Raw genomic sequence first — 18,044 nt, forward strand, 5'->3', positions numbered from 1 at the left:
TCTTTTTCTCTTTTATATTATTTATATTGTGTTATATATTTTTTTGAGGTGGGAAGTTGGGTCTGTGGGATGGGGGTGAAAAACATCATGTATGTAACTTTATTTTGGTTCTTTGAATTCTGTAGTATATAAATGCTATTGCTATGTGTATGGAAATTTTTAAAAATAAAACATTCACAATTTGTCTCTTAGTAGCCATTCCTTTCAAATGACTAGCCAAAAGCTTATCAGATTTTTCACCATGAATATAGAACTGACTTTTACTTCTCAAATGTTGCTGTTCAATGGGATAAGTAGAAAGAAGATCAAATTTATATTTAAGTTCAACTCTCCTTTTATATGGGGGATGTCATGTGATGCAGTAGAGACAAGAAGCAGGAACTCAACCCTCCCGGGAAATCGATTAAAAAGAGTTAGTTAAACAAAGTTTTGAAAGTTCACAGTGAAGAAAAACTATTTAATCATTTCAAGAATGTCTGCTAAGAAAAAAAAAGCTACAGGAACCTCTCGAGTCCAGGAAACAAAAGAAGAAAAACAGGATCAGAGGCCTCTTGCATAAAGGAAGCCTGGGACTAGAGTTCAATTTTCTCTCCCCCCCACACCCATCGTGTGAATGAATCGATCACCTGTTGGGGCAACTAAAACCACTGGAGTTGAAGAAGATGCAGATCGTTTGCGCATGTGCAGATGTGTGCTCGTGTGTGATGAAGATGAACCCTCAACGGCAGCCAGCACTGCTAGTACCTTTGTTAGTCCGGGCAATATTAATGAGACTCAGAAGAGGAGGAAGAACAAGTCAAAACAGAGACAGAAAGTGATAGTGATGGAGCTAAAGAATGAGAAATGCCTGCTGAAGGTTAAAAAAAAGAGCTGTACTATGGAAGATTTAATGAAAGAATTGAAGAGCACAAATAAAAGAATGAAACTAGAGGATGTTTAAAAAAAAATTGCAAGTAACTATGGGAAACATGGATGAAAGAGTTAAGATTGTGGAAGAAGAATTAGAAGTTGAAGAAGAATTAGAAGTTGTAAAAGAAAGAGTGGGAAAAGTAGAGACTGATACATACTTGAGTGCTGTTGAGAAGGACAAAATGTGCCAAGAATGGATGCCTAAAGTTTTGAGAGAAGACGAGGTTGGACAGAATATTGAAATTGAAAGGGCACATAGAGCTCTTATACCAGAACACATACCAGATCAAAGCCATGTTCCATATTGATCAAATTCATAAGACATCAGAGCAGTGAAAAGATATTGATAGCAATGTCGGAAGGAGCAAAAATTAGAGGTGCCCCACTTATGATTGAAGGAAAGTTTTTTTAAATCTGCATATAGGTGCAGCATTATTGAAACGATGATGAGAATTTAATCTGATTAAAAGCTCCCTCTAGCAGAAAGGGTACAGATTCGTGTTGCGTAACTTTAAAGATTATCATGCCAAATGAAGATTTTTTTTCAGACTTTAAATGTGCTGAACAATTTGTGGAAACATGGTCAAGTATAAAGTCGCAGGAATTACTAATTAAAGATGATGTGTAACTTTTTATATTCAGATATAACTCTTGTATATAAAGAATGATTAATTTTTATGTGGTGCATATTCTGGGGACTAGGGTTAATAGGAGACTATTTTCTATCGTAATGTGTACTTTTGTGGCTACTGCTGTAATCCGTACAATTGGGGGAAGGGGTTTTAATTTTGATGTATGCAATGTAATGTATGTTTTTACTATATTTTTCTCTCTTTTCTAATTGGACTGCAAGAAGGATATGTGTGGGGAGAGAGGCAAAGGGGGATGTTGTGAAATACTTTTGTTGAGATTAATAATTCAGTAAAATGCATAAGTTTTAATGTTAATGGGCTAAGTGGACCTGGCCTTCCTACAAGAAACTAATTTAACTGAAAAAGAACATAAAAAAATTAAAAAGGGATTGGATGGGGCAGGTCTTTGCTTCTTCATTCAATTCAAAAACAAGAGGAGTGGTCATTTTAATGCACAAGAAACTTTCAATGAGAGTACAAGATGTGGTGATAACCCTTGCAGGTGGGTATGTTATAGTGCACTGTCAAATCAGAATCCTGGACCCTTATGAATGTATATGCACCAAATATTGATGATGATAAATTTATTCAAGAAACATTCCTAAATCTTCCAAATGCTTATGAAAATATTTTAGTAGGAAGAGATTTCAACTTTTGTCTGGATCCAGTTTTAGATAGATCAACAAGAGCATTAATGAGAATAAAAGCAGCAAAAGCCACTTTGGTATTACTGAAAGAGTGAAATTTAGTGGACGCTTGGAGAAGAATTCATCCAAGAGAAAGAGATTATTTCTTTTACTCAAATAGACATGATTCTTATTCCGGAATAGATTTATTTCTAATGTCAACTCAACTACAAGGTAGAATTACGGAAGCTGAAAACAAAGTGAGAATTTTATCAGATCACTCACTCACGTTTGAAGCAGATGCTTATGATGCCAGATAAAGAAACACCAGTCCACAGATAGCGTCTCAACTCGCCATTGTTGAAAAGAATCAGACTTTTGTCATTTTATTAGAAGACAAATCCAGATATTTTGTGAGACAAACTGAAATTCAACTACCAATAAATTTATTATATGGAATGCCGTGAAAGCATATTTAAGAGGACAAAGCACAAGTTATACTTCTAAGATTAAAAGGGGATATACAAGAGGTGGCAAAATTAGAAAAAGAAAGGAGGTAGGAACTTTTTTTTACATTCAACTTAGTTATGTTCTAAAGTAACACTTGTTGGGTTGATCTATGAAATTTCTTGGAGCAGATCACAGGAATCAAATTTCCACAAAATCCAGAATTATTTTTACTGAGTAATATTACAGGAAAAAGACCTATACTGAAACTATCCAAACATCAAACAGAATTTGTAAAAAAATTGTGTTGGCAGTAGCTAGAAAATGTATGGAAGTCTGATCTCACATCTAGGTATGATACGTTGGAATGCAGAAATACATAGTTGTATTCCCCTTGAGAAAATTACCTATAACTTAAGAAATAAGTGCAACAGTTTTACAAGTTTGTCGTCCATATTTACAAATCTCTGATGTAAATCTTTAAATGTGTTCATCCTAATCCTTGAAACCGGCATTGATCTTCTCCAGAGAAAGTTAATTGAATATGAATTTATGATCCGTGGAGTGTGTGACTCTTTTCAGCTGCCCATCTTGCCTTCTTTCTTTTTTCCTTTTTCTTCATCTTTTTCTTACTTTTCTTTCAAAAATTTATCTTCTTTTCTCTGGGGTCTTGGGTGAGTTGGGGTATAACCATCATGGAGCAAATACTGGATTTACTTTTGTATTTGTATTTTTAATTTTAGAATTGACTGCATGTAAGGCCAAAATTTTTAAATAAATTAATTTTAAAAACTTGTATAATTCAGAATTTTTAACTTGTGCATACTTTGTCAATTTGTTTAATCTGATTGATTAAATCTAATCTTTCCTTATTACTCTTCTTTATATTAGCTGTATAAGAAATAATTTGCCCTCTCAGATATCCTTTCATACTATCCCAAACAATCAGGTTAGAAATTGTTGGAGATGAATTTGTAGTGAAGAAAAATTGAATCTGCTCTTCCATAAATTTGAAAAAATCGTTATCTGAGAGTAAGGTAGAATTAAAATGCCAGTGCCTATTTGTCAAAGGAATGTCAGGAAAGTTCAAAGATAAGATAGGAGCATGATCAGATATCACTATTCCTTGATATTCACATGATTTGGTCAGTTAAATAGATTGATTATTTTAAAAAAAATAGATAATCAATTAGAGTTTAGTTTGGGGAAAAAATATATTCTCTGCTGTTAGAATATAAAAAAAATTGCCAAATATCTGAAATACGAAAATGTGTTTATAAAAAAAAAATGAACACAGTTGCAGATTTACTTAGATCAGCAGGTTTAGAAGAAGAACAATCTTGGACAGTATTTAGACAACTATTCAAGTTTTTTCCCCTCCCATCAAAAAAAAATACCAGCGAGTATCGACTTTAATCAGATAGGGCTGAAAAAAATCTTTAAAAGAAATTCCGGCTCATCGGTGTTTTTACCAGTAAGAATAATATAATGACCTTGATTACCTGATAAAATGTTATGTCTTGATTAATTAAAATGTAAATTCTCCAGATTTTAGGATCAGAAGAAGAATAGAAACATTGTCCTCTCCATTTAGAATTCCTTATATTCTACAGTGTTTAATTTGACCATTCATACCCTTACTATTCCATGATATAAGCCTAATCAGGTTAATTATGAGTCTGAATGTCAATTAATTCTATGAAAATTATCCAACTATCTTTCACCATTCCAAGAGCCATCACTTTGAAACCACGTTGTAACAGAGAATATGTAAACCATGAAACAAATACAACCTTGCAAATCCACAAAAAAGCCCTCCCACCCAAGCTTCCCAACTCTGAAGGTTGCAAGACAAATTTACACCAGCTGAAAAAATACATTTGAACCCTCACACTTCTACTGTAAATTTTAATATAGATCCTTGTAGTAAAAAAAATAATTTTTTTCCAAGCAACAAAAGAATTCTGTTGAAAGGAACTAAAGAGAAAAATACAAAGTTAGCTGTAAAGATAGACAATATATGCACATGCGCAGTAGAAACATGTCCCATTCCCAATATCAGCTAAAATGGAAAAAAATACACAGATGCTTTAACATAATCAAAACTTTTATATCTTAAACCTTCAGAATAATACAAATCATTAGTAAATAAAAAAGAATGTTCCTTAAACTATAAAAATCCATATTTAACTTTCCAAGCTCAGTAACATGAACACTAAAACTTGTTTGATTTTAAAAATTTCCAAACCTTTTGATGGGAGGGGGAAAAACTTGAATTGTTGTCTCGTCCTAGATTGTTCTTCTTCTAAACCTGCTGTTCTAAGTAAATCTGCAGCTGTGTTCATTCTTTTTAAACACATTTTGGTATTTCAGTGCTGACCATATTTTCCCATGGTCATATAATAACTAACCACACAAGCCTACCTTCCATGGTGAAATAATGAACTACACAGAATATTATTTGCAGTATTAATTAATTATTGAAATAGGTGAATACTGTCAATGTTAATAAAGTAAGATTAATAGAATTTATTTAAATCTTTAACATCAAAGAAAAAAAACCAAATAGAATTTTAAAAATGTAATTATTAAGTCAATTAACCCTTCAATTAACACCAGAAAAGAACAGTCAGACTCCCCCCCCGCCCACCCACCCAGCAAAAAAAAACTTTTCAAGATGAGAGCAACTTGAGATTGACTATTAGTTCATATCACATTTGAAGTTGAGACAGAGTCAGCCAAAACTTTGCAAGCTTCATCCACCAAATTCAAAAATTTCTTATGGCCATCTGCCTTATGGCAGTCAGACTGAATACAACAAAGCAGGTCTAAATCCTTTCTTATATAACTCAGCCATAACATCTCTATATTCTTTCCGCATCTCCATAACGTCAAAGCAGAAATCTTTATTGATCCTATAGTTCAAAGTTCTATTCTGACGATTTTCACGAATAACAGGATTCTTTTCTTAATAGTAACGAAAGTGAAGAATTACAGAACGTGAATGATGTTCTGAGGTTGGCTTGGGAACCAGAGTGTGCTGTGTTGAGCTCAAGTTTAGTAGCTCAACAAAAAACCCTCTTCAAAACAAACAAGTTAATTTGAGAAAAAAATCCGTTAACTTGCCTTTCTCAATATCTTCCTTTAAGCCATAAATTCTCAAGGTGGGGCATGGGAATATTTTGGTGGGGCCTAGGAATATTTTGGGAAATCATTAAAAAGTTGGTTTGAAAAATAAACTCATTATGTTGGTGTGAAAGATGTGCCTTGGCAACACTGTCCGTACAAAACAATTGTAATTTCCAAGTAAAATCACTTGGTTTTTTTCATTTTCATTATGTTTTTGCTCTTCCAGTGTTTCTCTTATTTTAACTGTTGTTATCCTGGTTAACATTATAATTATTTTTCTGACCTGTCTTATTATCATCCATTCCAAATTATTTCATTGGTGATGAGGATTCCAAATTATCTCAACTATCATGTCTCCGTCCATAACCCTTTACTTTTTCAGTTCAGTAGTGAGTGAGAATTGTATCTATATGTATCTTTGCGCACTAGTGCATTGATGGGGGGTATGGGGTCCGCCCCAGGCACTAGCCTGAGGGGGACACCAAAATCGTGAAAAAAAAATAAGGAGCTCAGTAAGTAAAGCACGAGGGTAGAGCAGTTTTGATGCTCTCTCTGCGAGAAAAAATGTCGGTGACTGCGCTAGTGTTTTCAGTTTTTTTTAGGGTCAGTATTCTTCCTTTGATTCGATCATTGCTTTTATTACATGTTTCAATTCTAAGGCATAATAAAATATTGATTAATCTGTTTCAGGGTGCTTGCGCTGTTGAAATAATCTATTTCAGGGACCTCGCTCTGTTGTATATTCAAAATGAGCAGACCAAGCAAGCAAAAGGTTTGTCAATATTCAGTGGAGTTCTTGAAGTTTGGGGTTTATACCTGCTATACACGATGAACATGCATTTTTTTGCCTATTATGTCAACAGACTTTGACAAATGAATCGATGAGATCAGGTCATCTTGAAGCTCATTTATGGGAAAAACCTCCGAACATGTCAATTCGAAATTGGAATATTTTATATCACTGAAAGAGAAGTTTGAAAATAGATCAAAAATCACTTCATTATTCACTCCGCAAACTACAACTCTGAAATGTACCCTTGAAGCTAGCTATGAAATTTCTCTGCTGATAGCAAAACTTGGGAAGAATCATACGATTGGGGAGGAACTGATTAAACCCACATATCATTGTTTCTCAAAACAGTTCAGCAAAAGGATGACAAAGATATCTGAGCAATGCCATTGATTAATAGTACTTTCTGCAACAGAATAGATGACATGGGTCAAGATGTTGAAAACCAGCTTATTGAGAAGTTGAAATCCCGAAAGTTCTCAATAAAACTGGATGAATCTACCTACCGTACGGGACAGTGAAGCTCTGTTATTGGCATACGTGGGATACATTGATCAGGAAGGGTTTCAAGAAGAGATGTTGTTTTGTGAATCATTAGAAACAACCACGACTGCAGTTGAATCTACAGCAAGCTCAAAAATTATTTGGATGAAAATGAAATATCAAAAGGAAACATTGTATCTTGTGCTGCAGATGGTGCACCTGCAGTGATGGGTAATAAAAACAGGATGTTATTAACCAAACATGTTGGTTGTGCATTGTATTATCCACCAAGAAAACTTAGTTGCCAAGAAAGTTTCCCCTGTTCTACATTAGATTTTGCATTCTGTGATCGTGTATCAATGCTATCAAAGCTAATGCCAAATGTGAACATCTGTTTAAGCAGTTTTTGTGTTGATAAAAATGCAGAGCAAGTGAGATTATTGCTTCACACTGAAGTAAGGTGGTTGTCAAAGGGAAACTGCTTCAAAAGGTTTATGGAACTGTTTGATCTCTTCAGCGAGTTTTTGAAGGACAAACCTGAAATGAAGCTCTTGCTAACAACTGATGGCAAAGCATATGTGAGTTACTTGATGGACATTTTTGAGAAACTAAGTACATTGAATAAGCAACTCCAAGTAGCAAATATGATGCTCGTTGATGCAAAAACAAAATATTTGTATTCATGACACTACTAGAATTATGCCAAAGGAATATTTCTGCAAGAAATTTAAGTCAATTCTATTGGTTGAATAAGTGTGAGGTAATAAACATCATTTTTTTTTTTTAAATTTTTTATTTTTCACACCATAAATCACATTAGCCATGATATACACTTTTTCTTTTTCACACATATACAGTGACTTTTTCTTTCCCCCCCCCCCCCCTCCTCCCAAGCCACCCCCCCACCCCCCCCTCATCCATTTTAGGTATACAATCTAGGTTGCATTAAGCCAGTCAGACAATGTTGTCATTCAACAAAAATACACCAGAAATTCTACTGAGTCCATTCTTTTCTTTCCTTCTCCTTCCATCAACTTAGGTAATGTTTGTCCCCGGTAGGTTTTCGCTATTGTATTTAATGTAAGGCTCCCATACTTGTTCGAATATTTCAATATTATTTCTTAAACTATATGATATTTTTTCTAATGGAATACATTTATTCATTTCTATATACCATTGTTGTATTTTCAAATTATCTTCCAATTTCCAGGTTGACATAATACATTTTTTTGCTACGGCTAGGGCTATCTTAACAAATCTTTTTTGTGCATCCTCCAAATCAATTCCAAATTCTTTGTTTTTTATGTTGCTTAGGAGAAAAATCTCTGGATTCTTTGGTAAATTGTTTTCTGTTATTTTATTTAATATCTGATTGAGATCATCCCAAAATTTTTCTACTCTCTCACATGTCCAGATTGCATGAATTGTTGTTCCCCTTTCTTTTTTACATCGAAAACATCTATCAGATACTGTTGGGTCCCATTTATTTAACTTTTGCGGTGTAATGTATAGTCTGTGTAACCAATTATATTGTATCATACGTGGCCTCGTATTTATTGTATTTCTCATCGTTCCAGAACATAATTTCTCCTATGTTTCCTTTTTTATCTTTATATTTAAATCTTGTTCCCATTTTTGTTTAGTTTTACCATTTGTTTCCTCATTCTCCTTTTCTTGCAGTTTAATATACATATTTGTTATAAATCTTTTGATTAACATTGTATCTGTAATCACATATTCAAGGTTACTTCCCTCTGGTAAACTCAAATTGCTTCCTAATTTATCTTTCAAGTAGGATCTCAGTTGGTAATATGCCAGCGCTATATCTCCAGTTATATTGTACTTATCTCTCATTTGTTCAAAGGATAAGAATCTACTTCCTGAAAAACAATTTTCTATTCTTTTAATCCCTTTTTTTTCCCATTTTCTAAAGGCAAGGTTGTCTATTGTAAAAGGGAGTATCTTATTTTGCGTCAATATTAGTTTTGGTAATTGATAATTTGTTTTATTTCTTTCTACATGAATCTTCTTCCAAATATTGAGGAGATGATGTAATACTGGAGAAGTTCTATGTTGTACCAATTTTTCGTCCCATTTATATAATATGTGTTCAGGTATCTTTTCCCCTATTTTATCTAATTCTAATCTCGTCCAGTCTGGTTTTTAGGTAATAAACATCATTGATGACCATTTGAAAATGTTGGTTTGTTGGTTACTGACTTCAATGATAGATTTTGTGATTTCAAAGCAATGGATTTTCCTCTTGATTAACTCAACCATTGCTGGTGGACTTTGCTGAAGTTATCTGAGTTGCAACATGATGGATGAAAACTCTGTTCAAAGAGAAAGGAACCATGATGTGTCTGTCTATCGAAATGAAAAGGAAATACCCAAACGTGACGACTTTAGCAAGGGAACTATTGATACATTTTCCATTGTCTTATTTAGTAGAATGTGGCTTCAGTGCTCTTAGTAATTTGCTACCAGCTAAGAGAAACCAACTGGAAATGACAAAACGTGGAGATTAAGGTTGAAACTAATAAAATTAGTCCCTCGAATCAAAAAAATCTGCAGCAGCGACAGGGGTAAGGGTCCCACTGAAGTGGTGAAAATTGTTGAATGTGTGTTTGAGATGTTTGACATACTGCAGTAAATGATTTAATTAAAACTTATATTGAATATATAACTTTTTTCTACTAATGATGGGGTGTATGTTTTTAAAAAAAAAAATTAAAGTGGGGCCTAGGGCAAAAAAGGCTAAGAACCATTGCTTTAAGCCCAAGATCAGAACGTTTTGGCATAGCTCCTGCTCTCCAAATCAACCACTTTCGAGGCTAACTTGAAGTTGCTGGCAGACAATGCATTGAGTTTCTAGTTTACCAAACTAACCTCGGCAGTTTCCAAATAATCCTCAATTGCTGAAATTGAATGTAGGACTTTTTCAAGCTTAGAATCATCTCTCATTGACTATTTCACTGCTGTAGTTATTTCTTGTGTTATCTCCCGTGCTTGCTATTTCAACATGTTTGAAATGAAGTCTGCAGGCAGAGGTGCTATCTCTTTACCATTTTTAGCAACTTTAGCTCCTCTGGTTGTCATCATTTTTAAAAGCAATGATGTTAAATATTGAAGGGACCAAGTTTAAGCCACTTTGAGAAATGTTTAAAATTGATCAGATCACCTAACACTGCCTCCTACACCATGCAGTTGCCAGTCTGGAAGATCATCATTTTCAATTCCAAATCGAGCACCTTCTTCGGCTTCTTGCCAGATCTGTCAACGGGGATGGGATTTTTCTCTTGCTCACAATCTTTTTGGCGATCTTACCGAATGACAACTGAGACAGTCACTATCGTACGTACGCAGCTGTTATTTTTTTTTTTTGGTCGAATGTACCAAGTCGGGGAGAGGCTCTATTTTGACAAGTCAAGTGGTCTGTCCATGTTACAATTAAGAAACATGGATTGGACTTTATTGCTCACCATAATTATCAGTTTTTGTCTAAACAAAAATTCAGTTTCTGCTTCAGATATTCGTATGCTTTCAAGAATAAGAGTTGTTGGGAATCAAGAATGGGATTCATTGAATTCTCATGGCAGTAAACAAGCCTATCCTTTCTGCTTACCAGATCTGCACTAGCTTTGTCAAGCAATTCTGTACAGTAAAAAAGATAAAATACTGTTTTATCTTATTTTGTCGTGTGTTAATAGTCTGCCATTTGATTATGTAGACACTACCAATTTTCAAAAGTGAACTACAGTATCAACCAGTCGTTAATAATCCTGGAAACTCAAAGTCAGATCTATGTAACTTCTCTGTTGCACACATTGTGAACAACATTTACTTTTTTTTGTCCCTTAAACAGTGAGTTTGTTGATATTGTCCACATTTACTACGAAGGACAGTCTTCCATTCACTATTGAAATACTATAATATCTGCATACCAGTAAGATGCTTTGAATGTGTTTACGGGGCAGGATCATTCCATCAAGAGAAAGGAGTTTGTTGTGGAGGGAGCAGAACAGAATTTTATTAAGGAGTCTGACCAGTTTCTATTTTAAGAAAGACCCTGCAACTGTAGTTTTGGTTGGAAAACTATTGAGATGCTCTTCCTTTTGTAGCTGAACGTGCTTTGGATACCATGAACTTTGATGTTATCAAGGGGAGACCAATTCGCATCATGTGGTCACAGCGTGATCCATCATTGAGAAAATCAGGAGTTGGCAATGTATTCATCAAAAACCTGGACAAATCCATTGACAACAAGGCTCTATATGACACCTTCTCTGCATTTGGAAACATCTTGTCTTGTAAGGTGAGTCTGCAAGAATGGCAGAGTAAAATCTAATCTTGAATTTTGCTGTTCTATCCATTCCTGATGCAATACCCTTGTTGGTTTCCATGTTTTGGAGATGAGTCACATTGTTAAAAAAGTGACAGGAGTCTCAGAGAGTTTTACCCTAGAAACACCAAGACACTGTATTGTAGTACTTGCTAAATGAACAGTAATACCAAAACATCAGGTCAAAGAATTATCAATTATTTATGTAGCCAGTTTTTGTGGAACAGTTAGCAGTTCTTAAATAAAAATTGCCAAAAGAAGTAACTAAAGAATCATGAAGTTTCAAACTTTTTTTTTAACCAAATTGTACCATTCCTCCATTAACTTCATCAGAATCTGTCATGTTTATGAAAGGAGATATACGTTTTTGAAGACTGAAGCAAGTAATTGTACACATGGAATTTTTTTCTTCAGATTGTGAATTGTTTCATAAAATAATCAATTTTTGTGATTTGACATTAAATACCCACTCTTTAATTTTGAATTTCACTTGATTAATGTCTTTGGTTAACACTCTCCTTTTGCCTCTTTGCTCACTAAAGTTTTGTTTGAATTACAATTCTTTCTTTTTTCAGTCTTTTTATTAATCATAGGTAAACAATACACGAGGAGAATAAAAGTAAAGGTATAAAGGTTCCATTATTGTCACGTATTGCTACATTTAGAATGTAACATGAAATTCTTTAACTTTGTCCACCATAAGGAAGACAGAGTTCCAATTTGTCCAGTGCCCCTCACAGCGAGTAACTGGTTTACAAGACCAGTGCTCTAACCACTGAGCTATTGGGGCTTTTTATTATGTAAGAGTATATAATCAAGAAGGAAAAAAAATCACTATGACATCATATGATATAACATACTGCATTACACCACAATTAACAAATATGTTCTCATCTCCTCAAAATGGAACCCCATCTAATCTAAGGAAAAAAAAATGGCCACTCTATCTGGTAATTACAATTCTTACATGTGCTTCAGTCATCCTTGGTATTTGTTTTTTTATTAGACTTATTCATGGAATTGTCAAATTTGCAATCGGAGCATACTACAAGGTATCCTGCCTCAGTGTTGTGTGTATAGTACCAGTTACTGGAGGCAAAGTCAAGCATTTAGGCCTTTGTCAGTATTTTAACGCTTTTCCAATTGGCCTTTGTTTTTATAGACATACCCACAGTAGAACCATTTAATTCTCATCGAAACCACATGAAAATATACCGGTATTGCAAATTCAGACTGCCCAGAAACATTGATGTTGTGTCTTTTAAGGTGGTATGTGATGAAAATGGCTCCAAAGGATATGCTTTTGTTCACTTTGAAACTCAGGATGCTGCAGATAGAGCAATTGAGAAAATGAATGGCATGCTACTAAATGATCGGAAAGTGTGAGTATTCAAAATTTGAACATGTTTAAATCAGGTTTTAAACTTTTTACACATTGATATTTTGCACAAAGAAATTAAATAATGTTTTTGTTTCCAAAATTGGAAATTAATTGATCCATTTTGTATTTTAACATGTTAAAGGCAAAGGATTAATTATTGTCATGCAATACAGGTGCTTAATCTTTTATCTGAAATCCTTGGGACCAGACCAGACTTTGCGGATTTTGGAATTTTTCAGATAATAGAATAACATTAAAACGATGATTCTTTTAAGTAATTGCTGGGGGAGGTGGTAAATTAAGTGAGATAAAGATAGACAACTCTTGCCTCGCTCGCCCGCCTGAGTTGTGCTGCCCTGCTCGCCCACCCCACTCTCTCCCTGCCTGAGCCACTCCCTTGTCAAATACCCTTTCAGTGGGGTTGTTGAAATTCTGCTGGAGGACAATCCCAGTATCTTTAAGTAAAACTTCGAACTTAAACTGTCTCAAACTAAGTTAAGCACCTGAAAATATACTGTACATGTAGTAAAAAAAAATGTTCGGTTTTCAGTTTTCGGAATTTTTGATAGAAAGATAAGCACCTGTACTACATTTAGAATGTAACCTACATGAAATTCTTTTAATTTTTGTCTACCATAAGGCAGACATAGAGTCATCACTTTGTCCAGCGCCCCTCACAGAAACCCTTAACACCCGGTCTCCCCTCCAAGTACCGACCAGTCCTGAGCCTGCTTAGCTTCTGAGATCAGACAATCTTGGGTGAATTCAGGCTTTTAGGTGCTGTTAAATTTGGGTAATTTGATGTTTTTGGTTGCCATTTTCTTCCATTCCCTACATTTTTATTTTTTAATTTCACTTTTCCTTTGCTTTATTTGAGTTAAAAATACCTTAATATACTCTCCTTTTGCTTGGTGCATTGTGGATCTATTGCCTTATTTTTGCCATTCAAGGCATAAAATTAGAAGTTAGTGTTTTTTGACCTTGTAGGTTGGAATGCCACTTTTGACGCTTTGGCTCTCAATCCTCCAGTGCATAAACAAGATTTCTGGTCCCTGTCTGGGCATTCTCCAAAAAGGTGGCATTAGCATTGGCATCTTCGGTTTCCGATAAACTCCTCCCCGAGACTCCCTCAGTCACCTTTCCTCCAGCTCCCCACCCCTTCCTTTCCATTCACAGAGCTCTTTCATCTTTGTTTTTTTTCTCCTACCCTCCTTCCTATATCCACCTATGACATCTTACCTGTTAGCCTCTCCTTGCCCTTTCTTCTCGCCTCTCCTCTCACTACCTTTTTATTTCGGCACCTGCCTATTTTTGCTTTGGCCCCAAACTATGGTTACTTTTTACTTCCTATAGATGCTGCATGACCTGCTGTGTTTCTCCAGCACTTTTGTGTATTGCACTACAATCACATTACAGACGCAAGTATTGAAATTTTACTGAAGTACATGCTTCTTTCAAAGTAATCTCATCAAGATAGATCTAATTAAGTCCAGGGTTGCTGCATCTACCTATATGAATGTATGGTTTTGGATGAAGTTCTGCCTTGTGATAAAATTTAGAATGTTTTATTTTAGGTAAGAGAGGTAAGATTCATTAACAGAATTGGGGTAGCATGAGATGTGATTCTTTTGTCTGGGATTTAGCGATTCTTATGTTAAATTGTTTCAAGATAAAGTGGGCTAATGAAGTATAACAACAGGTGAAATCTCTTACCTAGAAATATTCAGCCCCATGGTATATTACTGTTCTTATTTAATACTAGCTGTTCTTATTTAATACTGCTTCATGATACCCGAAGAATAAAGAAAAGTCAATTTCAGGTTGAGCATCATAATTTTAACCAAAAAAAATGATTTAACCTTGCACAATCAGCTTACCTTTTGGACCATAAATATCAATAATAACTGCATGTGATGCACTCGTCCAATCAAATATGCTGGGAAGCCTGAACACTTTACTTTTGAGGTAGGAATTCTTGTTTTGCCCACATCTCCAAATAATTAGTTTAATAAGGCCACTGAGTATGTGCAATCCATTGATAGTTTTAAACTAAACCTGCTGCTCTAAGGCACCAACAGGAAGCAACCGACAGTATGTGCCGATTTTGTTCCTCTATTGAAAAATTTTTTTTCGCTGTTATGTTTCATATTGAGCATCTATTACTAAGTTCATAGATTACATAAAGGATGGAGAAATATTACATTATAGTCGAGAAAGAACAAGAGGCATTTACTGAGAGGTTAAGATGAGACCTAACCCATAAAATGTTGTAAACTAGATCCTACAGAGTTAAATATTACAGTTATTTTCAAGGAAAAAAAAATTACTGATTTTCAGTGGATCATTGAACTTGGTAATTTTTGAACTATTACTAATGCTCAACTTTAATTTAGATTTGTTGGTCGTTTTAAGTCTCGTAAAGAAAGAGAGGCTGAACTTGGGGCAAAGGCAAAAGAATTTACCAATGTTTACATAAAGAACTTTGGAGATGATATGGATGATGAACGACTCAAAGAAATGTTTGATAAATTTGGTGAGTGGAATTTGTTGCAAATGTGGCTTGGGTAGGTTTTTTTGTCCCATAGGAAGGATACTATCACATTCAACAATGTGGGTATTGTTTCCTTGTTTCCTTTACATTTAAAAACTTTAATATCGTGCTTGAGCATTCTTACGTGCTAATTTTATTTAATTTAAATTTTTAGAATAATGAAATTGTACAACTCAGGATCAGGCCCTTTAGACCACTATGTCCATGCTGTCTTTTTTGTCTATCTACCAATATCCCATTTGCCTGCATTAGGTTCCTATCCTTCTGTGCCTTGTCTATTCAATTACCTGTCTAAATGCAGTGATTGTATCTGATCCCATCACCTCCTCTGGCAGCAACATCCAGTTATCAGCCACTTCCTGTGGTTAAAAAAAATTCCCCACAATTCTCCTTTAAAACTCTTCCTCTCTACTGAAACCTGTTCTTCAATGTGTTCTTGCTTTTGATAGAAGATTTACTGGGATGTTGCCAGGTCTTCAGGAGTTGAGTTACAGGGAAAGATTATTCCTTGGAGTGTAGAAGAATGAGGGGAGATTTGATAGAGGTTTACAAAATTATGAGGGGTATAGATAAAGTAAATGTAAGTAGGCTCTTTCCACTTGGATAGAAGAGATAAATATGAGAGGACATGACTTTAGGGTAAAAGGTTTAGGGGGAATATTAGGGAGCTGCCATTTGATGTGGTAAATGCAGGCTCACTCTTAAGTTGTATTAATAAATTTGATAGATACATAGATGGGAGTGGTCTGGAGGGTTATAGAATGGGTACAGGTCAGTGGGACTAGCAGAATGATGTTTCAGCACAGACTAGAAGGGTTGAATGGCCAGTGCTGTCATTTTCTATGGTTCTATATCCCTTACCTTGGGCAGTGGGGGTGGGGTGGTGGTGGGGAAGATTCTACAATCTCCTCTATTGATACTTTGCAAAATATATACATGTCTTGGATCTCTACCACAATTGGGACTGGGGTTCGAGTCCTGTGTTGTCTGTAAGGAGATTGTAATACAGCAGCAGATTTGACCTTTACAGCGCCAGTGATTGGGATCAGGGTTCAAGTCCCGAAGGTGTTTGTCCTAATGTCCATTTCGCTGGTGCTGTAAAGGCATAGTGCTAACGGCTACGCTCACCATGATGCCCCACAGTATTATTTTCTGTTTTAAGCTTTGTTCTACCTTTGATAAGTTTATATAGGGGGTTCCCTTAGGGGTCAGTTTGTTTTCCGGTGTTTTCTATGGTCCTGCAATAGCCAGGTCCCAACTTCGCCGGATTAAAGAGGTACAACCTATATTAACAATTGTAAATAATTATTGTATTTTTATTTTAAAATAGTTGCAGGATTGAGGAGAGAAATTTGATTGAATTTCAGCATAATCTCCTCTTTTACTGTTCATATCCTTACTGGAATAATACATAAAAGAATTTCAGTATTATTGAAGGCATTTTAATATAATTTAAATAAATGCAGATTTTCAGTTATCTTAGAAAATTCTAACAGTGACTTATTATCGCCACCAAAACAGCAATTTTGTTCATAACAGAGAATGATAATTTTTTAGGTATTTAAAAAATTGAGATGTGTGGGAAAATGGTGCTTGGGTGAAAGATCAGCAATTACATTATTGAATGACAAAGTATGTACAATGTGTCAAATAGTCTTCTCCTGTTTCTCATGAAATCATGAAAATTATGCCCATCATAAGGAAAAATATATTTTCAATTAGTTTCTTTTACTGAACTGAATAGGTCCTGTTTAAATTTGACATGCATGAGGTTGCTCAGGGAAACATTCCATTTCAGTTCTGATTTTAGAATTTTGTGTTACTTTTTTGAAAGTCCCCCAAAAATTTATCCTTTAGAAAGAATAGGCACCTTGTGTACTCCCACAGCACAAAATAAATATTTACTGCAAAATAGGATCCAGAATACAGAAAGCAACACAAATTTCTTCCTGGCCCTTAAGGAAGCACTTGTATGCTTCTCTTTAGGAAAGCTACTTCTACTTGGCGCTTAATTTTATATCTGCAAATGTTCAACTATCCTTTCTCTGTTTCTCTTTGCCCTCTTAGGCAAAACCCTCAGTGTCAAAGTCATGACAGATGCAAACGGAAAGTGCAAGGGTTTTGGCTTTGTTAGCTATGAAAAACATGAAGATGCCTCCAAGGTGTGTATGGTGGTTTGAAGAAGCAATTTATCTTTTGGTCCAACATGGGCATAGATCTAAGCTGCTTTTCTGACATACACTTAAAATAATAGTTTGTAGAAAACGGTTTTAGTCAACAAAATATATTACTTATACACAGAAAATAGGTTACCCAAATTCTTAAAAAAAGAGAAAATTTTAATTAATTTGTTTTATTTTTAACTTTTTTATTTACTATATTTAACAGATGTTGAACTAAGAAACCAGTTTACAAAGTGAGCATTTATTAATTAAAACTGCTAATCGAACCATACAACAAACATTACAACACTGAAAACTGGCCCTTCTGCCTTCTAGTGCCGAACTATTCTTTCCATTCCTACTGACCTGCACCCATTCCATATCCCTCCATACCTGTCCCATCCATGTAGCTGTCCAAGTTTTATTTTAATGAGCGTCATTTGTATTAATGGAATTAAACAGCTGAAATCAAATCAGGCAATCTGAACTTTGTGCACATTTATACCTTCAACTTGGATATCTGATGCTGATTCAAGGGGGTAGAAGACAGCTCAAACAGGGTTGATTGAAAATTGGACCAGTTTCAAGGCTT

General features: G+C 34.9%; 1 protein-coding gene across 8 annotated transcripts in view; it reads left to right on the forward strand.

The window, feature by feature from the left end:
* Positions 1 to 18,044, forward strand: part of LOC138741438 (polyadenylate-binding protein 4-like) — a 65,184-nt gene that overhangs the window by 11,781 nt on the left and 35,359 nt on the right. For 4 of the 8 annotated variants that reach the window (XR_011343497.1, XM_069895536.1, XM_069895540.1 and 1 more), the window contains 4 exons: positions 11,138 to 11,331; positions 12,625 to 12,740; positions 15,133 to 15,272; positions 17,358 to 17,452. Coding sequence is in view for 6 of the 8 variants with exons in the window: in XM_069895536.1 (XP_069751637.1) it covers positions 11,138 to 11,331; positions 12,625 to 12,740; positions 15,133 to 15,272; positions 17,358 to 17,452 (545 nt within the window). In the remaining 2 variants the exon portion in view is untranslated. Of the gene's footprint in view, positions 1 to 6,433; positions 6,516 to 11,137; positions 11,332 to 12,520; positions 12,741 to 15,132; positions 15,273 to 17,357; positions 17,453 to 18,044 lie in introns of those variants that run through there. The other 4 variants (XM_069895538.1, XM_069895537.1, XM_069895541.1 and 1 more) reach the window with 4 other exon arrangements.

Source organism: Narcine bancroftii, chromosome 8, assembly GCF_036971445.1.
Source record: "Narcine bancroftii isolate sNarBan1 chromosome 8, sNarBan1.hap1, whole genome shotgun sequence".
Taxonomy (NCBI): Eukaryota; Metazoa; Chordata; class Chondrichthyes; order Torpediniformes; family Narcinidae; genus Narcine; species Narcine bancroftii.